Source organism: Juglans microcarpa x Juglans regia, chromosome 6S, assembly GCF_004785595.1.
Source record: "Juglans microcarpa x Juglans regia isolate MS1-56 chromosome 6S, Jm3101_v1.0, whole genome shotgun sequence".
NCBI lineage: Eukaryota > Viridiplantae > Streptophyta > Magnoliopsida > Fagales > Juglandaceae > Juglans > Juglans microcarpa x Juglans regia.
In genome coordinates this window covers 15,646,403-15,671,441 of record NC_054605.1, presented here as the reverse complement: position 1 = coordinate 15,671,441, position 25,039 = coordinate 15,646,403, and the positions used below count along the sequence as shown (strand labels likewise).

Sequence of the window (25,039 nt, the reverse complement as noted above, 5' to 3'; positions counted from 1 at the left end):
GTGACTCAAGAAGTGGATCAATATCCTCTAAGTTCTTATTTGAACCTTAGGATCTTAAGTGAGTGGGATATATGCATAAAACAAGTTTTAGGCCCATTTGGATATAGAAACGGTTTCATATCATCTTATCATTATAATTTTTTTAAATTTCCACGCAAAATATAACAAACAATTCAACTTTTTCAAATTCCAAAACAAAATAATAATATTCAACAATATTTTATTCAACTTTCAACTGTCACATAAAATTATCTTATCTCATCTCACTATCAAAACAGGATAATGTACATTCATAACTGGCAATTTGAGTTTTTGGATAGTACTAATTAGTGAATAAATACTATAAAAATTCATTTCATATAATCTTATTCTCTTTTATTTTAGGCCTTAAACTCTAGATATAAAAACTTAAAACATTGTTTGGATTCAGAAAGTGTTTCATCTCATCTCATCTCATTATTACAACTTTTTTAAATTTTCACACAAAATATAATAAGTAATTTAACTTTTTCAAATCTCAATTTAATTTTTTCAAATCTCAAAATAATAATAATATTCAAAAATAATATTTTTTTTAACTTTTATCTTTTATCTAAAACTACATCATCTCATCTGTAAATCTAAATCAACTCTAAAAGTTGGGATTGTCTAGAAGAAATCAATTTAGAAGCATTCTTTTTAATTTATTCAACACATCATTAATGTAAAAGTTTTTCACATTAATAATACTAAAAAATATGGGTATTTTAAGTTTTTTACAATTATAATAGGTCTTTCCACATCAGCAAGAAAAAAAAAAATAAACCTTATAAATAGGTTTCGAAACAAATCGGGACAAAGTTTGTCATGTACTTCTAATTTCATTCCGTGGTGAACTGGTGTCATATGTTTTCTCCTTCACTGCATTTCATCGATGGATTCCCTCCCGAACTCCTTAAATTCCAGCAAACGCCTCAAAGAAGAGTTACTCTCTCTCTCTCTCTCTCTCTCTCTGTGATTAATCTTTCAACTCCGGTCCTCAACTTACATATATGTATTGATTTTCAATTTTTCAGATTCGTGAGCAATTTGACTGGATCTTCCATTCTCGAAGTCGCTGCGGTTCTAACAAATGTTTCTGTAAGTTCAACTCTTAATATTTATCTTACTTTCTGATGTATCCCATTCTTTATTTATTATTTTCTTAAAAATTGTTTTCATGTTGAGCGCTGATTGCGGCTTTCAGATTCTGATTCTTCTGCGCCATTCTATTTCCTCCGATCGCCTTATTAAAGGTAAGGCGAGATAATACACTTTTAACTCTCGTTCTTTATGTTTTTATGCTATTATGTTTTGGGCTCTATAGTTTTTGTACCTTTAAATTTGTTCAACTTTAGGCGAAAACAAAAAATAATAGAATTTCGCCGCGGACGATTCTGTTTGGCATTTGTTTAAATTAAACAATCAACTTACTACATTTTCAGGCGTTACAAAGTCTTACTCTTAAGTATCTCTTAGGCTATTTAATTCCCCGAGTTTAAGTGTGGAACTGATATTGATACCTGAAGCAGATAATGTGTTTGTTGTTCTAATTTTTTATTATGTTTCCTCGGATTTCTTTGCCACAGACATATCATTGAAGAGAAGTGATGATGAAAATCTTAGTTCTAAGGACTGGAGGGCTTACATAACTACACTGGCCGCTGATTTTCTTGTCATTGTGCTCCCCACTATCTTATTTTTGACTGTAAGTCTTCTCTTGTACTTGAGAAATCTATTAATCGGAGCTAATGTGCGTTTGAGGAGAAACACACGCTGTTATCCAAAACTATTCTGGCCTTTGAGGAGAAACATGTTGTTATCCAAAACTATTATTTGGACAGAGTTCGTGCTGCTGCTGTTAGATCACCTATGGGAATAATGCTTTGTGGATGTGAAAGTTCTAATTTCCTGTTTTTGTAATCATTACTTGACAGGTTCTATCTGATTGGACATATATATGGACAATTTCGATGATGACGCTACTGTTTTTTATTTGGGCTGCCAAAGGGTATAACTTGTAGCTAATACTTTTCTTACTCTCCTTGTTTTGCACTGGGGAAGCCGTTTACATGAGACCACAGCGCTACAGGATATGAGTAACTGGACTTACAACTTCTCAAGCCATTATACGGCTCAAAAGTCTTAAGTTGTATATGGGTGTATACTCTTAAAGTCCAGTTTAAGTTACAATTGAAATTTTTTGGGGTCACCATAAAACTTAGTTCCACCTTGTAAGGAACCAACGTGGGACTTGATTCTCAACGCACCTTTATTATATACATTCACCCTATCATTCTTCACTCATTTAATATAGGACTTAATATGGTGTTACAATCTTCCACATCCAAGTCCACATCCTTTTCAATGCTCACATCCATATCCCATTGAGTATCCCAGCACCACATAGTGTCATTAATCAACTCTGGTATTGTTTGTAACGATCCAATGAAAGTTTAAAGTCATATATGGGCTTATATTCCAAATTGATTAGTCAAGATTACAATTGGTTCTCCTTGGAATTATTAGGCTAGTTCTACCTAGTGAGGCTTAATGCAACTTTATCATACTTGGTAACTTTATCATACTTTACCCGTTTAATGTGAGACATAGTGGAGCGTTACACCATTAGCATATAATTGACTTCTATATGATTGCTAAGAACATTTATCTGTTCTTCAATACAGATCTTGTTCTCATTCTCCTCCTTTTGAGCCAGGGGTTCATTCTCTTAAGTCAATGCTTTCATCATACAGATTTTCTGTGGTATGCAGTCCCACACAGATCTACACAATTCATTAATTGTATCATATGGCTCAACTATGGTAAATCTTTTTGCATTGACTCCTGATTTATGTTTTTCAAACCATTTGTGGCAGATGATTGGAACGTGCTTATGTATCATGGCTGTTGACTTCAGAATATTTCCTAGAAAGTATGCTAAGACGGAGACTTACGGTACTAGTTTGGTAAGATCTTGCAAGCTGAGTGAGACATGTATTCATTGCTGTTTTCAATTGTTTTTCTTATTATTGTACATTCTTCCTAGATTTACGTATGGTGTCATTTGTGGTGAAAAACCTTTTCAGAAAAGACATAATAAGAATATTTGATTCTGTGGCATATCCAACATTTTATCCTTGGCAAAGCCATGAAATCAATGGAGTTTTTTGTGGCATATACCTCAAATTAGGAGAAGAAAAAAGAAATGCTCAAAGCTCTGAAATAACAAGTGCAGCACTCAAAAAGAGAGAGCAAAAATCAAACCAATTAAGTTGTTGATTGTTGGCAAATTACGTGCTCCTGTGGCTGTGTGAGATGAGGTCTCAATTGGAAAGTGGCATGCTTGGTGATCATGGAAATCATGAGTTTTCATGGCATGCTTTTACAAAAAGCATTGATTTAAAGAAAGAATAAAGGGTAAGGTGCACTTTGTTCACTTGTGATTTGGTTTGCAAATCTGAGGTTTGAAAATTGTAAATTTTCTTCCTGGTTCACTCTTCTATCTTTCTTACTTAAGTTGGACTGAAATCAGACATGAAAAGAAAAACAGAGTGCAGTGTCATTTTTTAATAATAGGTTGACACACCAAAGCTGGATCAAACCAAAGCTGGGTATGCTGTAATTTACACAGAAGTTCCCCCACCGATAGAAAAGTTACACATAATTCACCAACTCCTTTGTTTTATAAACAGCAAGGGTATGCCGCCTGCAATGAGAAATAATAAGGTGAACCATTTGGATCAATGTCACTTTTTAAAGAACAGGCTTGCAAACCACCGATGAGTATCATGTAATATACCCCTAAACAAAAGAAATCATTTCGTGCTGTTTGCTCTGCATTGAGTGTTTTGATTTTTTTTAACAGATTATATTAATAAGAATAGGCATAGCACAAGTACACAGGGTATACAAGAGTTTACACGTAGTTAGGAGGAAGAAATAGTAACAAGAAAATCATGAAAATCTAGACCATTCAAATCTACAACATTCGCTCATAGGAATAAAGTTTTAACAAAGAACAATCTGATCTCCTCCAATGATCGCTCCTTACAGTTTGAATTGGTTCTAAGCATCTGTTTCATCTAAAGTTCTTTGCACTCTTCAGTCTGGATTGATATATTATATTCTTATCTTGTTTCATATGTATCTTTGACCTGAATTACATAATAATGGTGCTACTTGATCATGGTGAAACTAACAGGAAAGAACTCATGAGAAATAGCTCATGAGAAATAACATTCTTAATGTAAGTTTTGAACTTTATTTCTATCTCAAATTTCTTTCACACAAGTATATTCTGATTTAGGCGTTTATTTTAGATTTTCCATTAGTGCATACAAAACCACTTATAAAAAATAGTGCGTGCAAAATCAGTTAAAAAATTCTCTCTCTCTCTCTCTCTCTCTCTCTCTCTCTCTCTCTCTCTCAAAATAGTGTGGTGATTTTCTTTTCCTTGGTAAGTACATTTGTTCTTTTTATGTTAACTTGTTATAGTCTGGATTTCTTCACTGAACTAATATAATAAAAGTTTAACTTCATGTCAGATGGATCTCGGTGTTGGCTCTTTTGTACTGGTAAATTCATTAGTTTCACGACAAGCAAGGAGTGTCTCGTCTATGTAAGTTGTGGTACGCTTTGCGTGCTCTGGCATGTTGCACTAGCTTCTTGATATAAATACGTGGTGGAGAAACTTTAATGAACTCTATAATGATATCAGTTTGTTAATTGTGTGAAACGATTCTTTGAAAAAGCTTTGAATTATGTGTGAAATTTGCTGAAACAGCAAGTGCAAGCATTTAAGCAAGAAAGAGAGATCCAAAACAAAAGACTCATAAAAGTAGAGGAGTTGAATAAAAGATGAACCAATCACAATGAAAGAATAAAAAATATAGTTTGTGTGCATAATACCATTTGTTTAAGATAAAGAAAAAAAAAAAAAAGAAATGTACTGAAGCAGTATCATGTCATATGGGACACTGTGACATGTGCTTTGTCTGGTATAGGATGTATATGATCTATGTTGGTGACTGCTATCAAATGTCTTCTCTTTATGGGACACCGTGACATGTGCTTTTTCTGAGAACTAGTCAAGTTCATCAGTCTAGTTTGCATAGAAAGCAAGTGGTGTTGTTCTCCATCAGATTACATCAGCTAGGCCTTACAGATGATATATTTGCTCAAAGCAGATTGGTTCATTTCCCTCTTGGGTGGTAACTTGTTCTTTGTGTTCATCATTTGTTTCTAAGATGTTCAATGGTAACAAGAAATTAATGCTTTTTTAGGAGTTGGAAGACTGCATTTCAATCTACTAGCCCATTAATCATTCTAGGACTTGTTCGTCTTGTTTCTACTGCCAGTGTGGACTATCAGGTATTTTTTTTAGATCTTAAATTTTTATGAGTTTGCCTTTAATATATAAGCAGATATATGCTGAATTATAGAGGTTTTTTTACAAACATTTGCCAAATCTCCTGCTGCTGAGGTAGGTCATCTTACCTCTATCCATTTTGGAAGGCTTTTTGTAAAAGTAGTTGGTAAACTCTGAGGTAGCCTTTGCAACATTAATTTGAACAAATATATCCAGGTAGGTGTTGCAAGCCAAAGTTCACCCTAATTTTTTTGGGCATCAAGTTTCTTCATCTGCCCATTGCCTGTTGAAATTTAAGGCTGAATGCAGGCATTCTTACTAAAACAAAACAACTTAAACATTGGTACTATCATTTTTTGTAGAAATGTATTGCAATAGAACACGATAAGATCAATTCTTTCTTTTAGATACTTCTGCTACCAAATTAGCATTCTGGCAGTTTGATGTAGCAGGAGGTGCAGGACTGAAGTTTATAGTCTCACATTTCAGTTTTATTTTAGTTTTTATGAAATCAATTTATGGTTCATTTGTAGTGCTGTAATTCGCTATGATGTAACAAGACTTCTGCTACCAAATTAGTGTTGTGGCAGTATGATGTAATAAGGCTGAAGTTTATAGTCTCACATCACTATTTGGTTTTTTAGTTTTAATGAAATCAATTCATGGTTCATTTGTAGTGCTGTAATTTGGCCTTATCATGTTCTATCTATGTGATACTAGGAGTTTTATAATAGTTTTTTTTAAATCTTATTATGCTTCTAAACAAGGCCTGTCTTCTGATTTTTTCTTGAAGGTTCATGTGAGCGAATATGGTGTGCACTGGAATTTCTTTTTTACACTGGCTGCTGTATCCATCCTTACATCCATCATCAATGTTCCCCCATCATATTCTGGAATTCTAGGTTCTTTAGTTCTAGTAGGTATAATTTCAATTGAATATGTTTGCTTGTGTTTATATCTTCAGAAATATCAGTTTTTAGCTTGAAAGTTTTTGATTATTCAGGGTACCAAATTTGCTTGATCTATGGGTTGAATTTGTATCTGCTCTCTGACAAGAGAGGAACAAATATTATCAGCCAAAACAAGGAGGGGATTTTCAGCATATTTGGTGAGGATCAAGTGTAAATTATTACCATGGTTGGATGATTATGTTCTTTATCATGCATTAAAAAATTAGAACTGCTGGTTTTTTAATGAAATTGTTGATGTTTTTATTTCCTATTGAGTTGTTTATTACTTTTAAGCCGACAGGTATACTTTTCGTTTTTTTTGGGCAATGTTGATTGTTCAAAATGGGTAAACTTTTCGAAGACTCCTATTGTTTTGAGTTTTAGAAAGATTTTAGAAAGATTTTGCTGAGAATATCAGAATTTGGGATGTCAAGAAATTTGGTGAGTCATGTGAATTAGAATATTTAGGGGAGCATGCACATAAACCATGTGTAAATAAGCATGTATATCTTTTTGAGTCAATATTAGCATCTTTATGCTTGATTTGACATATGATTTTGAAGCATTTCGAGAAGTACAAGCGGTCCACCAATCATAGTTTACGATGTGACTACTTAGAGCTTATGATATACACATGAGCTTAACTCAACTAAGTTTAAATTCCAACTATCTTCTGTTTAGCAGTATGTCCATTCGGTGCATATATCATTTAATAAAATGCGTTGTAGACAAAATAAATAATATATCGTATAAAAAATATCTACGATGGATTGTATTGGTTTAGTAATCATTTTCGTAAGTGGATATAGGTTTTTCAAAAAATATAAAGTATGTAGCATTTCAGATTTTGTCTCCAGGAATTTAAGTTGGAGCAAATTTTCTTTTCATTCAAAATGTTCGAAATTTTTTATTAACAAAATATTCAAAATGGAAAAAACCATAATGAGCCATGTGGTAAAAGGATGCATGTAACGTTTGCATTGAAGCACATGTCTTCAGTACAGCATGTAAGACCCAGATTTTATTATAGTATATTAGAACATTTATATTGTTAATATGCTACCAGACCCAAAGCAAGGCCATTTTCTCTATTGTAGCTTTGACAATCATGTTCTGTTTCCTCGCATCTTTGATCTTTCAGCTTGAATAAAATAACCTTTAAGATCATATGTACAAAACGTTAAGGTGTGAATCTGTGGTAGCCATTCTTGTATGAGTAACATAAAATTGAGGGTCAAACCCAGGCTTGTGAGTATGTAGCTATACAAAACTCCAGTGGATTCGACTGAAGAAAGAAGAAAATATGATCCAAAAAGCTGGGACCCAAAATTCTGTGATCTCATAAAGAAATTAATGGAATATTTCTTTTTTTCAGAAAAAGTTCTCTTTTATGCCTCCAATTCCTTACACACCCCTAAAAAAATTCCATAAAATCTTCCCTTTTGGCCAAATTTCTCTTATTTGCTTCCTTGGAATGCACCATATAGTGTAAGTGGGATTGTGGCAACCAACTTGAAGCTTATATTCTGTTTGTTAGTACCACATTTAATACAATTGTGTTGATTATTTATTTTTTCTATTTCCAGGATATTGGGGAATGTACCTTCTTGGAGTCCAGTTGGGTAACTATCTATTTTTTGGAAACCATTCATCTGCTATGTTGAGAAGCAATAATTGGGCAAGGATAAGAGTCTGGATTCTTATGCTTCTGTTTTGGTATAGTCTATGTTGCTAGTGCTTCCTAGCATCCATATTAACAATGTTTTGAAGTTGACTTCCTTTCTCTTTACCTAAATGCACATTTTAGGACAACAACTGTGCTTCTTGACAGATACGTTGAAGGAGTTTCCCGCAGAACGGTATTATATCCTACTTCGTTTAATTTTCTAATTTATGCAAGTGTTGAAGTAAACTATTTTGCTAAAGTGGAAGAAATTAATGTGAACACATTGTACAGTGCAACCTACCGTATGTTACTATGGTATTGGCTTTAAACCTACAGGTAATCCCACTCCTTTTTCTTCTGTATGTATAGAAATGACATTTGCATTTTCCCTCTGTTTTGAATTCTGTCTATTAACACAGCATAAGATCATATATTTGCTTAATGACGGTATTAGAGGAATAAATTGTGTGTGTTGTCGTGTTCAATTTCTTGAACCTATCCAAAGTAGTGATTAGATCTTTAATTCATCTGCTGAATAAGTAATATGTTCTGTTCCAAAAGTTATTCATTGTAATGTGAGTGTCCAACTTCTTGTTTAGAGTGTAGACTATTTCGGTAACACTCCAATGGAAAGCCCAAGCCACATGGTCTATATTCCAAAAGAATTAGTCAATGATACAATTGGAGTCTCATTGGAACATTATAAAGAGCAAGAAGTTCTCATTCCCAAGCAATGTAGGATCTCATACACCACCTACCTTCATCACTTATCAGACACAATCCCCCCCTTATATTCCCGACGTCCTCGTCAAGCCAGTCCGTTGTAGTTGGCCTGGCTCAAGTCCCACATTTCTGGTTGGGATAGGCTCTAATACTAAGGCCCGGAAGGCCCAGGTCATATGGCCTATACTCTAAAAGGACTAGTCAATGATACTATTGAAACCTCATTAGAACATTATAAAGAAAAAGAACTTCTTCCCAAGCTGTATGGGATCCCATACACCACATACCTTTATCACTTATCAGAATGAGGTATCACAATCGAGGCTCTTATACCATTTGTAATGCCCCAATGGAAGGCTCAAGTCACATTACTTATACTCTAAAAAAACTAGTCAATAATACAATTGGAGCCCCATTGGAACATTAGAAAGAGCAAAAACTTCTTATTCCCAAGCAATGTGGGGTCCTATAAACCACTTACTCTTATCACTTATCAAAATGGGGTATCACAATTTTCTTGTCTATTTACTTGTCAGACAATGGATAGAGAATGTAAAAGGTATTTGTCTATTATGTTTGATGAGTTGGAAGGAAGAAGAAAAGAAAAATGTGAACCACAGTACACAGAAAGAGGAGAGGAAAAAAGGAGTATTTTCTTAAACCTGTCTCAAAGTAGTGATTAGGTCTTTAATTTATCTTATAAATAAATATTATGTCCTATTCCAAAGGCTATTCGTTGTAATGTGAGTGTAATTTAACTTCTTGTATAGACTGTTTCTTTTCTGTTTACTCGTCAGACAATCGATAGAGAAGTTAAAAGGTATTTGTCTATGATATTTGATGAGTTGGAATGAAGAAGAGAGGCAAAATGTGAAACAATTCATAACAAGAGGAGGAGGAGAGGGAAAAAAAAAAGAGCAATGCTCAACCAAATCTCTGTTATCGAAGTGAATTACGATTTCCGATGATGCCTTCAGCTTCCTTCATGGAAATATGGAATATATATGCTAGTCCAAATATTAACTCTACTACAACACAAAATGCAATGTACTAGGTAATTTAAATGAATTTCCAATTACTAAGAGACAGTACAGTGTGTACTAAACAAACATGGAGGGAGGAAGGGAGACTGTGAACTAAACCAAGATGGTGTATCAAAACCACTTTGTATACCGTTTGGCAGAGCTTCTTTGGCCAGATTGCTCCTTATGGCCCCAGGTTTATCTCATTTTGGGATGAGACAAATGTGTTGGGACTGAGTGAGATGACAAGGCATGAGAGCGTGTATTCTTCATAACATAGCAGCACAAGTTGCATTTGGCATCCAACATTTTTGGAAGAAGATCGGTATGGGAGTGTCATAAGGTTTAGAGACCAAAGGTCTCATCTGATCTCTTCATCTGATAGATTTAACTCATTTGATTGATTGAATCCAGCTATGAGAATGCAGGATCTCTGTCTGAAAGGTGAGACTAGGAGAGATGGGTTTGGAACAAATCCTTGAAATGGCTGCCATCTTTCAGGGTAAGCCAGTTAATAGAGACTTCAGAGTCACCATGGCTTTCATACAACCATCTTTCTTCCCAATATATTCACTTAAGCCACCCCACAATAAAGGTGTGCGTGTGAGCCATTCATATATCAAAATAGATTGTTCAGTTCATGGTTGTTTTTACAAATATTGATATGAAGACAATTTGTTTAGGCTGCGTTTGGTTCTTAAACTCGGCTGAGTTCAGTCTAATTTTAAGTTGAGTCTAATATCTAAATACCCAATTATCAAATTACTAAACTCATCTCAACTCAAAACCTTCTTACACGTGGGATCCACAACCTTTTTAACTTAAAACATCTTTATACATGGGACCCACAACCTTTTTTAATTTCTATAAAAGTACTAAACTCATCTTAACATCCAAACACACTTTAAACTCAGTTTAGATGGGCTCCGCATAACTCCCTCCACTACTCAACTCACTACTATTCATAAAGACTTAACTGAGCTCAGCTCAACATTCAAACGCAGCCTTAGTGTTCTATTTTTTTTATTTTAATGTGCAAGAGTGTTATAATCTTGATATGGGAAGTAAATGTCTATTGTATGCATTGTACTTGCAATATACCTGTTCTGCATTGTAGTTTCCCTGATACTTTGTATAAATTTCCCGATCAAAATGTCTCCTGTTTGGCAGGTGCTTTCCGTACTAACACTTTCTGATTACATTCCTGGAAGTAAAACCTCTATACTTGAACAAGCGTTTAACCGGAACTTACTCGGTTCCTTTCTTCTGGTAAAAAAGATGCAACAGCATTTAGTAAACGATATGAACATTATTTTTTCTCTTACCTCAAAGGTCAAAGTAATAATCTATTTACTGTTTTACTTTGCAGGCTAACGTGCTCACTGGGCTTGTGAACTTGTCTGTGGATACCCTGTCAGCATCATCAGTCGCAGCCCTTTTTATTTTGGTTTTGTATGCTTCCGTTTTAACAGTTGTCGTTGGGATTGCAGATTTTTGTTGCATTAGGCTTAAGTTTTGGTGAGGCAACCATCGTAGCAATTTTTTTTTTCCATTTTTAATGACCAAAATTGTAGATCCCTGAGACTTTGAGGCAACTGAGCAAACGTTAATACCTCTCACGGTGTGCCTAAAGGCAATGGCTATGGTCATGATGTTCATTTTATATTATATTTTTCTCTCCCTTCATCCCACCCATTCGCATGCACATGAAGCTGCTGCACGTACTTTTCACATTCCCATTTACCCATTTATACTAAAAAAAGGCAGAATAAAACCCATCTTTGTTGTAGCTCTTCTTTGGTATAATGCTGGCGTTTGTGCCACTGCATGCATGTTCCATTTGCACAGGCAAAGCGTGCAAGGAGATGAAAAAAGGAGCTTGAAACCATTAACCAATATTATCAGGGAAAACAGAAAGATAGAAATATTGGAGCATGAGATTTTTTTTTAACATGGTAAAAATTGACGTTAAAATTGCACTTTCTCGAGAGCTGAAGCTGATAGTCACGTGGATTAACCGTCAGAGAGCCTGACAGCCTGGACCCATGGCCCAAGTTCGACCACCCTCCTTCATATGTCCTCCTCACCAGATAAGGCTACAGTTCAGTCTTTGTATATAATCCCTATCCTTCATTTTGTTTATATATATATACAAATATATGCGCTCTGTCTCCCTGTCTCTATCCCTCTTTCTCCCGTGATAAACATAGCCCTGTGATTCTCATATGTAAGTTAACGCAAAACAAAAGGACGAGCCTAAAAAAACAAAAAAAAGGTAGGCCTAATGCTTGATGAGAGATGCAAGCAGCTAGGCTATACAAGAGGTGAATGTAGTTCTTCATCTAGTTTTTATCATATAAATAACTCATCTTTTTTCGATTAGGTTACGGCCTCCTACCTGATGTTTTGGTAATACTTCTCTTATCCATGCATGCAATTATAATTTGCATAGAGTTTGTGATTAACTAATTGCCATAGCTTTACGTCTCTGTCTGGAAAGCAGTAAGCAAGCTTTCCGTTGCCTGTAAATGAGTGAATACCCAAAAAAAAACGCAATCCAATGCCCTATTAAATCACCTTAGTCCTTCTTTTGCTCAGTGCGATCCATAACTCGTTTTCATTGCAGCAGTGACAGTGACAACTTCCTGACGTGCTTATGCTGCTCACAGTCAGTTAAATGCTGATTAGCAAATCACTAATTTCATTTTAGTATGCCCTGTTCTAATTTATATAGGCATGTTAATCAGCATGCCCTTTCTACAAAAAAGGATTATCCATGGCTTGCAATTACTTTTTTTTAAAAAGTTTTTTTTTTTTTTTTTTAAATTTGGAGGACAGGACTTTCAAACTTCAGACTTCCATTTTGAAAACTGAACGCTATGCCAACCAAGCCACATGCCTTTGGCTACTTATTATGTAAAACCAGCTCTCACTAGATACATCAACATCAGTATATAGATCCATCCTTACAAATCATATATTATAAGTCAGTATGGATGATACATGATTTTTCATATTGATGATACGGAGAATTTGATTTGAAAGATATTTAATTTTTAAGTTTCTCTTACAAATCAAATTATATAGTAGCAGTTTGAAAAAAAAAAAAAAAAAGCTTTTCTTATAGATAAAATGTTGCATCTAGATAAACCATGTCATGTAGTGTACAATGCATCGTCGAGCATAGGTTAAAGCTTTTGTGTGTCAAAATTATGTATATGAGAATCTAAGGGTGCGTGGGGCAGTCATTCACTGCAAAGCCCAACACAGATTTGAATGTGAGGGGTAGCTTTTGTACAGCTTGTTTTGTTGTTTGTATGCTTATTTCTATATAGATTTGGGTCCCCCAACACCGTCTCCATTGCAGAGTCTGTCCCGGTCTTGGTTATGATCTATGAAATCGGGAAGTAAGACAGAAAAAAGGATGAGAGAAGAACCTCTTTCTGTTTCCTTCACTTTTTGAAGCAGAAAAGCACAACTCCTTTTCTGCCCTCTCACGTGCACCATATCTCTAGAGCACTTCACATTATTTTAAGCTACACCCTCTCTCTCAAAAGTTCAAGAATAGGGTTCTGCTATAAAATGATTGTTGTATTTGAATTGGAACCGATAACAGTGTTGGGTCATCAACTCAAGTCCATTTGAAGGGGAAGGAAAGGAAATAAGTTTTACAGTTGGATAAAAATGGCTTTAGAAGCTCTTTCTTCAAATGAGCTTTTTAACTTCATAGTCTACGACACTATCTCTGCAGCACCATACAGCGGCCATGACTCTTCAGAGACCAGTTTTTTATTAGAGAATGCAATGCCACCTCAAAACCAAGGTGCTATTTTGGAGAACTCTTCATTGATGACCCAAAAGCGCCACTGTGGTAGGTCACAAGTTGTAGAACGGGGGCAGAATTTGGCGGTTCAAGGGAGGAAGAAGAGGAGGAGAAAGCCAAGGGTGTGCAAGAACAAGGAAGAAGCTGAGACACAAAGGATGACGCACATTGCTGTTGAAAGAAACCGCAGGAAACAGATGAATGAGCACCTCTCCGTCTTGCGCTCCCTCATGCCTGAATCCTATGCCCAGAGGGTGTGTTTTTTATTCTTCCTTCTTTCGTATTTCTCTCCATGTCTGTTTCGGGATGAAAACGCATTTCCATTTTGAAGAATTTCTGTTTAAACAAACATGAGGCAATCTGGCCAATAGATTATTGCTAAACTTCCATACCATATATAATTCCAATGATATTACTCTTGCATGCTGCATTAATTGACATATCACGGTATAAAAAGGTATCATCGCTTAGATTTTCATGGCTGGAATAAATAAAATTTGAGAAATTTGGTGGGTTCTGAAAAGCCGGACTGAATGAATTCCAGACCCAGCTATGATTCATTTGGAAAAGTTCGGCGTAAAGTCAGGTAATGCAGCAAAACTCATCAGAGACCAGTCATGTAAAAGCAAAGCTGAAGTTGTCACTTTTGACTGCAGGCTCCCACCAGTTATTCCTTCAGATTTTCCCCCCCGTCCCCAGTACTGCATTTTGTAATTCAATAGATTTTTCCATGTTTGTCTGTCACGTGATAAAGGAATTAAGCATTAGGTATGGCCTAGCTGAAACGGAAAAAATGGGATTATCGCAGCTCGATCTCATTAGAAATTGAAGTTAGTTTCTCCATTTTCTTCATCATCATATCATCTTTATAAATCATATTCCACCAGTTTTCATTAAACCCTTTAATGAAAAACATTTATTTTTGTAGGGTGACCAGGCCTCCATAGTAGGAGGTGCTATAGAATTTGTGAAGGAACTTGAGCACCTCTTGCAGTCACTCGAAGCTCAGAAACTCCAACTTCCGCAACCAGGAGTGGGAGCATTAATCGACGAAGATGCCACAACCTGCAAATTCCGGCAACCGCCATTTTCACAGTTTTTTGTGTATCCACAGTACACGTGGTCGCAGATCCCTAACAAGTATACTACGAAAACTGAGGATGCCATAGCTGATATCGAGGTGAGTTTGATCGAAACCCATGCAAACCTTAGAATCCTGACGCGACGAAACCCTAGACAGCTTTCAAAGTTGGTTGCCGGGTTTCAGACACTTCGCCTGTCCATCCTTCACCTCAATGTGACCACCATGGACCCCTTGGTCCTCTACTCAATCAGTGCCAAGGTACGAAAGAATTATGTATTTTCTTTTCTATCTAATGTGTTTGTACTTTCTGCCCAGAAAGAATAAATTTATTTGCAAGTAAGTTTATTTATTGATCACAACTATATATATAACTTATTTTAGAATCAAATACAAGAAGCCATTTATAATTAGCTTCTTAATCTATGTTTTTCAAACGTTCGATATATATCATGTTAATGAAAGAAGAAACTCTCATAGAGCTCGCTCTAGCTAGCGATACATCGATCATCATCTATATTAGTAGATCAGAAAACTTGATTTGATTGAAGGTGCTATTATAATATGATCAGATCAACGGCATTATCGCTAATATATAATTGAGTTCTAATATTATATCCAGCCGCCTAGCTTCCCTTAACCAAAATCCGAGTTTCACCACTGTTCATAATATATGAAAGAATTTTGCTCATTTTTCGGCCTTCTTCCCTAAACCAAAAGGTCATTGGTGTGCGCACCCAGAGGGCCAGAGAGAGAGAGAGTCCTTTTTTCTGAAATTTGTAGCGTTTTCTATGTTTGGAAGGAACTGATCTCTGCCCCCGATTTTCTAAAAATTTGAGTTTTCTGCTAAATAAAACTTTTTCATTTCTGAATGCAGGTTGAAGAAGGATGCCAACTCACTTCAGTAGATGACATAGCAGGAGCAGTTCACCACATGCTTAGAATAATTGAGGGCGAAGCTGTCTTATATTGAACCAGACCTTGGAGTTGAGGTGGAACTACTGGAATGCCACACCCTCTTTTTGCTAGCAGCTTTCTGCATTAAAGTAGCTTAATTCTCCTCCCTTAGTACTGTACAACTTGTTAAGAGTATATTTTCCAACAAAAATCACAAAAAAAACAAAAAAAAAAAATGAGGAAATTCGGATGTACGTTTATATGCATTACTGTACGCATGATATGATCACTAGTTCATAGGCATGCAAGCTGGTTGTTTGCTAATCTCCGTTTGCTTTCCTTTATATCTAATATATATATCGAGTCAAAGAAAAGGAGCAGCTAGCTAGCACAAGTATATGCGAGTTGTCTTCTACTCCTCTGAGTTCATGTCAAGAGTTCTTCTATTCAACACTTACACCACACACTTTTGATTTGAATTTTTTTTTTTTTATATCTTCTTATTTTTTTTTTTTATTAGCAAGTATATAGTATAGGGCTACTAAGTAGAAATTTAATCGTGTCAAAGACTCAAACCTAACCGAAGAAAACAGCAGAATTGCTCGTGATATTTTGGAATATCATGAGAAGTACTCAGTCCTCTTTAAACCCTAGTTGTAATATTAAAGACCACAACGAGTAGTACTGGATAAGGGTACTATCTTGGGGAGAGTTGTGATTTTCATTAATTTACTCAAATATCGTACGTATATAATACAATGTGTGTGATATTCATCCTTATAATTTTAACATGAAATACAAATAATGCCGAAAAATAATGCAAATTAATGATGCTCAGTACGTAGTACATTGAACGTACGATCCATAAAGAACATTATGATTTCGAGAACCCTTCCTCCTCCGATAGCTGCTGTGCCTGTTGGAGCGCAGGAGGGAAGATTCTTTTGTTTTATTTTTAGCTTCATTTCACCTATAATTAAACAAGTCGTTTATCGGGTGTTCTCCGAATGCCCACAAGAGGACTCACCGTTTGAATAGTAAAAAAATGTCTCGTCTCATCTCATTCCTATATAGTCATTTCCATAGTTCATCAATCTCACCTTTTGATTGCAATATATGAAAAGTTTAGATGTAAAATTACTAATATTCATGAAAAAAATGCAAATTTGAAATTTATTTAATGTTTCCTTCTTATTGTTTACACATTTTTTTTATCACTTTGTTAAAGGTATTCTTAAAAAATCTTAATTTAATTATTTATTATTCCAGGCCTAAAAAATTTCCGACCCCTCCAAACTTATATTAACCCCGACTTCGTCCCTTAAACATTACTTGCAACCACATCATCTCCGGGAAAGGCAATGCAACATTCATTTCACTACTTAATTTTGAGTTCCAGTCTTCAGAATTAAACACACTTTTTCGCCTTCAAAATGCTAGTCATCATGCGTGTGAGCCCTATGTATCAAAACAACTACTTGCATGTCCCATATGTCCGAAAAGTTCAATCAATTCGAGTCTGGAGTCGGCGTACGTACGTACTGATCACCTACGTACGTATTTAATTGCAACAAAGAGAATTAGTTTAAGCAGTTCAACAGGACTGCTTGGTGGTTTTTATTTAGAGATTAAAAAGTTGTCATCTTGTTTTGAGAAATGTATTTTCAACATGTTTATAGAAAAGTAAACGTGGCTGTTCATTGTCTTGCTCATTATGCAAGAAAGGTTGATAGAATTACTACCTAGGAGATTGTATTCCGAACTTTTTAAAGTTTGATTTATTTATGTCTATAATCTTTTTTTTTTTTTTTTGGGTTGATTAATGAAGTTCATGGTTTTGTTATATATATAAAAATAAAAATAAAAAATTGCAACAAAGAAAGTAGAATTCTTCCATGAAATTATCTCTATAGCAATTACAGAAGGAATTATGAGAGTTACACTTTATAAACCAAATGTTATGTGATGATCAGTGTATAAAAAATAGAAATCCCAGCTCTTAATTCCCTCTTTTTTCATATCCTCAGCAAGAACCAGGAAAGATCGATCGATGCGGTGAAGATCTGGTAAAGCGTTTTATATTATCAGCGATTTTAGAAAATAATAAGTACTTTAAATTAGTTAAAATTAAATGGATCTTATGATATTTAATAATGTGTTAACACACCGATAAAACAAAGACACCGTACGTTATATAAAATAAAAATAAATAAATAAAAAAAGACACCGTACGTTGAGAGAAACAAAACAAAAAGGTTCCATTTTCGAAGGTGAAAGCAGCGTCACGAATATTTCAACGCTTCCTAACAAAGACATAATTTGAGGCACACCTTCCAACACATCATGCACTGTCCTTTCTTACACTTTTCTAATACTAAACCTTACCACACCTTGGACATTAATTTCTTCTGTAAATAATATTATTAGTTAATTAAAACATCATATATATCCTCATCGTAATTAATTCATTCAATATTAGTTTTTTTTTTAAAAAAAACTAAAATTCCAAAATTAAATTAGTTTTATCATTCAGTAATGTTGTATGGATATTACAATATTGCTAATATCGCGAATTATATCCTAATCATAATTTGAGGTAATAGACAATATTAATCTTAAATTAATTAAGGATATATACATGAGTTTTTTCACCCAGATTTTCATTAATTAAAGATCAATGTGTTTGATTTATTTATAAAAGTCATTGATCCTATGTGCGCATGACACAGTTTTTATCCGAACAGAAAAAAAAATAAACATATAAAAATAAGTTTTATAATATTTATTATTTTTAGTGTATTAAGCAATAAATATTATAAGAAATACTTTATGTGTCTATTTCTCTATCACTTGAATCTTTAATAAATATATATATATATATATATATATATATATATATACTAGATCATAAGTACATTATTTCATGATAAACTGAAAATTTTAAGTACAGTATCTAATTATCTTCCATAGACATATATATATATAGAGAGAGAGAGAGAGAGAGAGAGAGAGAGAGTATGTACTGTATCCGTCACTGAATCTAGTCGAGTTGAAGATGTCAGATGCCATGTTCTTTCAGTTCTTCCCTCTTCTCCACGGCACTAATAATTCATCTGACCTCTCAAGTGCCCCCATTGAAGAGAATCTATTTTATGTAAAACATGATGGATGCACAGTTTCAAATGGTACATTTTTAGCTTTCTTTAGAGACATCACTCCATTTCTGTCCCATAGATGTTCCCATAGTCAAGTATATATATTGGGACTATCATGAGAATCATGTGTATAAATCTAGTACAGCTTTTGATCTTTCGAATCAGTTATATATATATATATATATATATATATATATATATATATTGTAATTGTTTTCATGACTTTCAAAACTGAAACTTGAATGTTAATTGTTGCATGTAATCCTAGCTAGTGAGCATTAGTATTGGTTTTTTTATATGCATATGTAAAATCACATCTTTTGGAAATTTGATTTTACATATCAAGAAAAACTCACTTTGAGCCAAATAATAAAAAAATATTATTATTTTGTTATTATCTATTTTTTTCCTAATATTTTTTTTATATATTTGTAATTAGTACCACTTCAAATTCTATCATTTAGCATCCACTAGAATTTTTTTTTCCTAAAATTCTATCCGTTGCTTTTGGGGGGGGGGGGGGGGAGAAAAAGTAATAAAATAAGATTTTGAGAGTGAACAGTACATCTTTAAATTTGTAGAAACATTGTTCATAGCTATAAAATTTTTTGATATGCATAATCTAATACAACCCAATTTAAGGTTATATTAAGCAAATATGTAGATGCATAATCCAATGCTAGTGTTATAAGTTTTTGGCATCATTTTCATGTTAAAATGAACCATTAATGATTGGTCATTCTTTTCCCTTTTTCCAGCTTGCAATTTTCTTGATTATAATGAAAGATGGATACAAAAGTGGGTCGTGTATATATATACACACATATATAAAATCATGTGATAAGCTCCACAATGATTTTCACTAAGTTAGGATTAATATAAAACATCCACAATGATGCCTCTCTGTTTCTCTCTGATCTCTCTCGCGCGCATACACATACACATACACACAAACAAACATATATGATAGCTAGCGCCATCATATATGTTTGTTTTATGTCTCTATATGATAGCTAGCGCCATCCATGCACGTCTCTATCTGGTTTTACGCAAGAGGACGCGAGTCTTAATGAGGATACCGATTTATCCCACGCATAGAAACAAAAACTGGAGGCTGGGAATCAACACTAAAGGAAAAATGCATCGATCCCACAAAACCCCTCCTTCATACAGCCTTTCCTCATGAAAACTACAAAAACATCTCACTTTTTCCAATGCCCTCTCTGCACCCTATACAATATACAAGAAGCTCCCTTTCTTTACCAAGAAGATGACGTTCAAAACCCTCTTTGTTTGTGTGTACATGTGTGTGTGACAGATCAGAGAGAGAGAGAGAGAGAACTAGAATGAGGCAATATATTAGGATTACCAGCAATTATAATAGAATCAGCATTTTGGCTAGCTATAGCTACTAGGCATGCTGACATATACATATAACTATATATGGATTAATATATATATATATATATATATATATATATATAAGCATTGTATCTTTGATTAATCCATATATAGTTCCTAAAGGTATCTTTCAAATATCCTATAAGGGAACTAAACAACAATGAGTATGATCACAACTATTTTCCTATATCTCTAACTTTTTCCAGAATTTAGAGGTCAGTATCTTCTGGAGAGCTCCTTGAACATACCACCCATTTGCCGCCCCAAAAGTACCGAGGGAAAAAAACGTCTGCCTTCTTCTTGCCCAGTAGATAGCACCATGATCAATTTGCAGAATGTATAATTCATTAGCAATGATTCTATTTGTTTATTATTGTCAGACAATTAGCCTCTCTTGCATGCCTTTCTAACCCTGTCTTTCTGGGTCTTCCCATACGTAGAAAAAGGAAGTTAGCTAGTTCTGAATTTGACAAGTGGGTAAGCGAATATATATTTTTACAGGGTTCATTCAACAATTTGAGGCCCACTATCTTTAGGGTTTTTGGTGCTAAATGTAAGCAACTGATGACAAGAAGAAATGTCATAACCCAAGTAGGTAAAGCCCAACCTGGATGTAGTAGTAGGTTAGGAACATGAATGGCATCATCTGCAATGCTATCCTTATTTCATTCAGGCTGGCCTTTTAATGGATCTCATTTATTTAGGAGGAGTAGGCTCAATGAGATCTAAAATATAATTTTTTTTTTTTTTTTTTTTTATTCTTCACAGGGTCGACAGCAGATCGACTTGCCTAATTGACACAGTACACCACTCACAGTATTCCATGAGCTAGCATATATATATATATATATATATATATATGCACGACAGTACCATCAGTTTAAATTGGCTTTTTTTGACATAAAACCATCTTGTTGTTATGCCAAACATTCCAACCTTGTACTTGTCCTCACATACATATATATAGGCCAAGCAAATTTAAAATTTGCCCCTGCAACTTGTGTGGCCCAACCACAGTGACAATATGACATGATAATTAATGTTGCGGACTGTGACTGTAACCCAACTAAAAATGCGTTTTGTTTCTTTTTTTTTAATTATTTCATTTAAAATAATAAGTGAAATAAGTGAAATATCTCATATTTTATATTACACGAATACTATCCATTTCACTTCAAATAGAGATGGAGATGACTCTTTTCCCATGTTTTGTCACCTACATATTGACTCTTGATTGATTGAGAGAGAGAGAGAGAGAATAGGGTAAAGCAAATGGAGAACATGTTTTTTTGGGAAGGGATGATGGACAAAACAAAAGCTTGTTAAAGAATGCTGTAATGCACATGAAGGCAACCAGGAGCATAGCGTACGTATGGCATACAATGTTTCAAAAGAAATGACAGGGTGTTCAATAAAACTTGGTCTTAATGACATCTTTAAGCCATTGTATGTTTGTATCTGATTTTCACTTCACCCAATTAATTTGAACTAATTTTCCATTTCCTTCTGATTATTTTATTTTTTCAGACAGGAAAATCGATTGTGTGCCTTCTCCCATTCCTAGTAAGCAACAATCTTCAACTTGAAAATGATCTTTTCATTGCAATTGGGCTCATTACAAAATGCAAGACCCTGGTTTTATTGCTAGACTTTTCAACTCCTGCTGATAATTGCTTCGATGAGCTTGCATCACCAGGCTGGCTCTCTTCCACTTGAACAACTTCACCTTGATTCATGCATAAAATATTAGCAACAGAAGAACGGATTTGGCACGATAGATCCATGGAAAGCGATCTTCTAAGATGTTGATATCCTCCATCTCTAATCTCAAGCATGGTATCTGTCTTTTCTGAGTTGCCCAAATCACTAAATGCAGGTACTGAGTTCTTTGGAGCAATGTCACTATGCATCATTTCTTCCTCCGTGACACATCTTTCCAAGTCTTGTTCAAGAGCTACACTTTCATTTGCCTGTGGGGCTCCTGGCAAAGTTTCATTCCTAGGAGGTATTTCTGTCACTGGTGTAGGCAAAGGAAGCGGCTTACCACAGAAAAGCACTATATTAGCACGACATAAAGGGCAACTTGAATGGGATTTGAGCCATTTATCAATGCATGGGAGATGGAAAGCATGACTACACTTTGGTAAGAGCCTTATGCTCTCATCTTCTTGAAACTCACTGAGACAAACAGAGCAATCACTACCTTCAACCAACCCTTCCATCTTCTTGTACTTGCATACTGTAATGGATTTTATAAGCGCCTCATCCAAGCCGGAAGTTGCAGTATGCCATGGTTCATGGAGCGTCGGATTGCGATTGTCTTCCAATTCTTCATTGGAGTCAAGATCTTCTCTTCTTCTTGTTGAGTAGGGGCTGCTGCAGTACTTGGATATTATGGTGTAGTAACTCGCAAGAAGGAAAGCACTTGCCAAAATGCCAATGACTGCAATAACGAGAGGGGAGAAACTTGGACTAGAATTGTCATCGGGGAATTCAAAGGGGGGTGGAGGGTAGATGATATTGCACCACTGTGGACAGTATAAACTACAAATGCCTTGAGAACAGTCTTTGGTAGGCGTATAAGGTATCCAAGTTTTCGGGTTATCTACAATTGCCATGACTAACTTTGACGACCACGATTTTAAACTATCAATAACATCATGTTTCTCTTTCTTCCTGCCAAGCTTATGAATATTCTAAGAACAGGAGGAGGTAAAAGAGGCAGAGAATGAAATCATTCAAAGCGGTTGCAGACGACCTTCATACTACAAACTGGAACCCCAACTTACACTGAATTTTCAAAACCATGCAAGGAGTTTGAGAGATAGTTCTCTTCGGACTCTGAAATAAAAATAGGACCACCAAAGTATTACCTGATCAACAGAGTATGGACAGGATAGTTCCTGGATGGTTCGTGAAATTTTCGTCCGAACAATTGAATAGAACATATAATAGCAATAGAAAGCACGTACCACTGCTGGTTGTGTAGATTGAGAGTGATGGGAGGACAAGAATAACAAGTAAAGGGATATAGAAAGCTCCTACAATGTATATTTTTATGAAGAGACAAGATGGAGTGGAAAAGTTGCAAAGGGGCTTGTGTAGAAATCGAAATCAGGAATATTAGGGAACTCATAGCCGTTCTTTTTCTTTTTCTTTTTCTTTTTCTTTTTGATTCTTGCTATCTTTTTTTCGAGATAATGGTTTGTTGACTAAGGTGGTGTTGGTGGTTGGGCAATTCAACAAAGTAATCAGTCCACTGTTTTTCTTTTCCTTTTTATTGTTCAAGCTAGTTAAAGTGAGAATCTCAGAAGAACTTTACACGTCTAAAAATGCTGAAAGCATGCATCAAGTTGCATCTGTACATCACACAAACTGAGAGAACAAGATCTAACCTAAATGGGCTGCCAAGTTAGGTGTCCTAGTCTTGTGGTTTCTATTGTATTTTGTTAGGAATCTCGAGTATGAATTATCTCCTCTTTTTTATCAGAAAAGCTCAACCGTGTTGTAAGAGTGTGGACATCAGCAGAACCTTATTTTGGAGTAACTGGCTTATCTTTTATAATCCTTTTTCAATAATGCGACTTAGGCCTCGTTTGGATGTTGAGCTGAGTTGAGATGAGTTGAGTTCTTTATAAATAGTAGTGAATTGAGATAGTGAAATGAGTTTTTTAGGCCCCACCTAAAATGAGTTTAGATGTATTTATGAGAAGTTGAAAAATATTGTAGGTCTTGCATGTAAAAAAATGTTGAGTTGAAAAATATTGTAGGTCTCATATGTAAAGAGGTTTTGAGTCGAGTGATATTTAATGATTTGGAAGTTAGGTATTTGAATATTAGACTCAACTTAAAATTAGATTGAACTGAGTTAATCTTAGTATGTTCCAACATCCAAACGAGGCCTTAAGTAGGCTTTCTGTAATGGCCATGCAAAGGAAAAGTAAAATATGTTGTACTAAAAAGAAAAAAGAAAAAAAAAAGGAATTACGATAGAGTTGGAGGGAATATATATGATTCGAACACTTGACTTCATTACAAAAGAAAAAACTAAAGCTCCACTTGTCTTCTTAGTGCATCAAAGTGCCACTTTCTGTGGCCTCATCAGTAGATGGCCTCTAGATTCCGCTTGATAAAGATGTAAGCATATATTCTAGTTAGACGCCAAGAGCCACTTTTCCTTGCAATTAAGCAAGTGAAACTAAAGTTTTCTCAATAACCAGTTTCAAACGAATGCCATACCAGCAATTATCAAACTCAACCGCATAGCAAAGAACCTAATCCCATAATAGTAAAGACAAACAAGCATAATGCTCAAACTTACGAGCACCAAGAATGTCCTTCACATAATGCCCTCGACCATTCTGCCAACCAAATCTATAAACAGGGTGCTTCCTTTGCAGACTGAAAATGTAGTTTAACATTAAGGATAGTAATTGGTCAATTCAGAATATTCTCACCCCCATCTGGCTCTCTCTCTCTCTCTCTCTTTCTCTGTCTAACCATACACTTGATGAAATCCCTTCAAACTTTTACTTTTTCAGTGGTCTGGTCTACCCCTCCAAAGACACACCAATACTACATCCTTCTTTCATTATAACAGTTATTACAGGCTAAGATACAGATAAATTCAAATTTACAATGTCAACTTATAGATTCCAAAATAATTCTCGCACTAACCTCGTATAATCTTCAAACGTGGCTCCAAATCTCCAATCTACCAGACAAATATGACAGGGAACAACAGAATGTGAAGCCATTTCTTTTTTTAATATGCTTGGCTAATATCCCTCGTTTCTTCAAATGGTTTCAGTTATTATCTTCCTTCTTATTGATGATTTTAGTAAATTTATATGGTGTTATTCACTCGCATGCAAATCTGAGGTTGAAGACCAGAAAAATAATGTCATTAAATAATACCGGTAAAAAGATTTC

General features: G+C 34.8%; 3 protein-coding genes across 4 annotated transcripts; 2 read left to right on the top strand and 1 right to left on the bottom strand.

Annotated features, from left to right (window-relative positions):
- The first annotated feature begins 833 nt into the window (after positions 1–833).
- LOC121237100 (uncharacterized protein At4g17910) lies at positions 834–11,413 on the top strand. 2 transcript variants are annotated; one of them, XM_041133678.1, is made up of 16 exons: positions 834–963; positions 1,056–1,119; positions 1,226–1,274; positions 1,608–1,726; positions 1,956–2,029; positions 2,706–2,784; positions 2,898–2,987; positions 4,566–4,639; positions 5,304–5,391; positions 6,183–6,309; positions 6,393–6,497; positions 7,926–8,055; positions 8,147–8,198; positions 8,297–8,341; positions 10,921–11,019; positions 11,120–11,413. In XM_041133678.1, the coding sequence occupies exons 1-16, from the start codon at positions 914–916 to the stop codon at positions 11,270–11,272; spliced, it is 1,398 nt and encodes a 465-aa protein (XP_040989612.1). In that variant the 5' UTR covers positions 834–913; the 3' UTR covers positions 11,273–11,413. The 2 variants fall into 2 exon arrangements, with proteins under 2 accessions (XP_040989612.1, XP_040989613.1); XM_041133679.1 differs by lacking the exon at positions 10,921–11,019.
- A 1,678-nt stretch (positions 11,414–13,091) lies between these two features.
- On the top strand, positions 13,092–15,875 carry LOC121237099 (transcription factor bHLH71-like). Its single transcript, XM_041133677.1, has 3 exons — positions 13,092–13,827; positions 14,502–14,915; positions 15,532–15,875. The coding sequence occupies exons 1-3, from the start codon at positions 13,435–13,437 to the stop codon at positions 15,625–15,627; spliced, it is 903 nt and encodes a 300-aa protein (XP_040989611.1). The 5' UTR covers positions 13,092–13,434; the 3' UTR covers positions 15,628–15,875.
- A 5,496-nt stretch (positions 15,876–21,371) lies between these two features.
- Positions 21,372–23,514, bottom strand: LOC121237098 (E3 ubiquitin-protein ligase Os04g0590900-like). The gene has a single exon (XM_041133676.1). The coding sequence runs from the start codon at positions 22,723–22,725 to the stop codon at positions 21,685–21,687; it is 1,041 nt and encodes a 346-aa protein (XP_040989610.1). The 5' UTR covers positions 22,726–23,514; the 3' UTR covers positions 21,372–21,684.
- Positions 23,515–25,039: the final 1,525 nt, after the last annotated feature.

Excerpts from the sequence above, each read along its gene's own strand:
- LOC121237099 (XM_041133677.1), top strand. The coding sequence starts at position 13,435 with ATGGCTTTAGAAGCTCTTTCTTCAAATGAGCTTTTTAACTTCATAGTC. Across the intron at positions 13,828-14,501 it reads CTGAATCCTATGCCCAGAGG|GGTGACCAGGCCTCCATAGT; the intron begins GTGTGTTTTTTA and ends TTATTTTTGTAG. Across the intron at positions 14,916-15,531 it reads TCTACTCAATCAGTGCCAAG|GTTGAAGAAGGATGCCAACT; the intron begins GTACGAAAGAAT and ends TTCTGAATGCAG.
- LOC121237098 (XM_041133676.1), bottom strand. The coding sequence starts at position 22,725 with ATGGCAATTGTAGATAACCCGAAAACTTGGATACCTTATACGCCTACC.
- LOC121237100 (XM_041133678.1), top strand. The coding sequence starts at position 914 with ATGGATTCCCTCCCGAACTCCTTAAATTCCAGCAAACGCCTCAAAGAA. Across the intron at positions 964-1,055 it reads AGCAAACGCCTCAAAGAAGA|ATTCGTGAGCAATTTGACTG; the intron begins GTTACTCTCTCT and ends TCAATTTTTCAG. Across the intron at positions 5,392-6,182 it reads CTGCCAGTGTGGACTATCAG|GTTCATGTGAGCGAATATGG; the intron begins GTATTTTTTTTA and ends TTTTTCTTGAAG.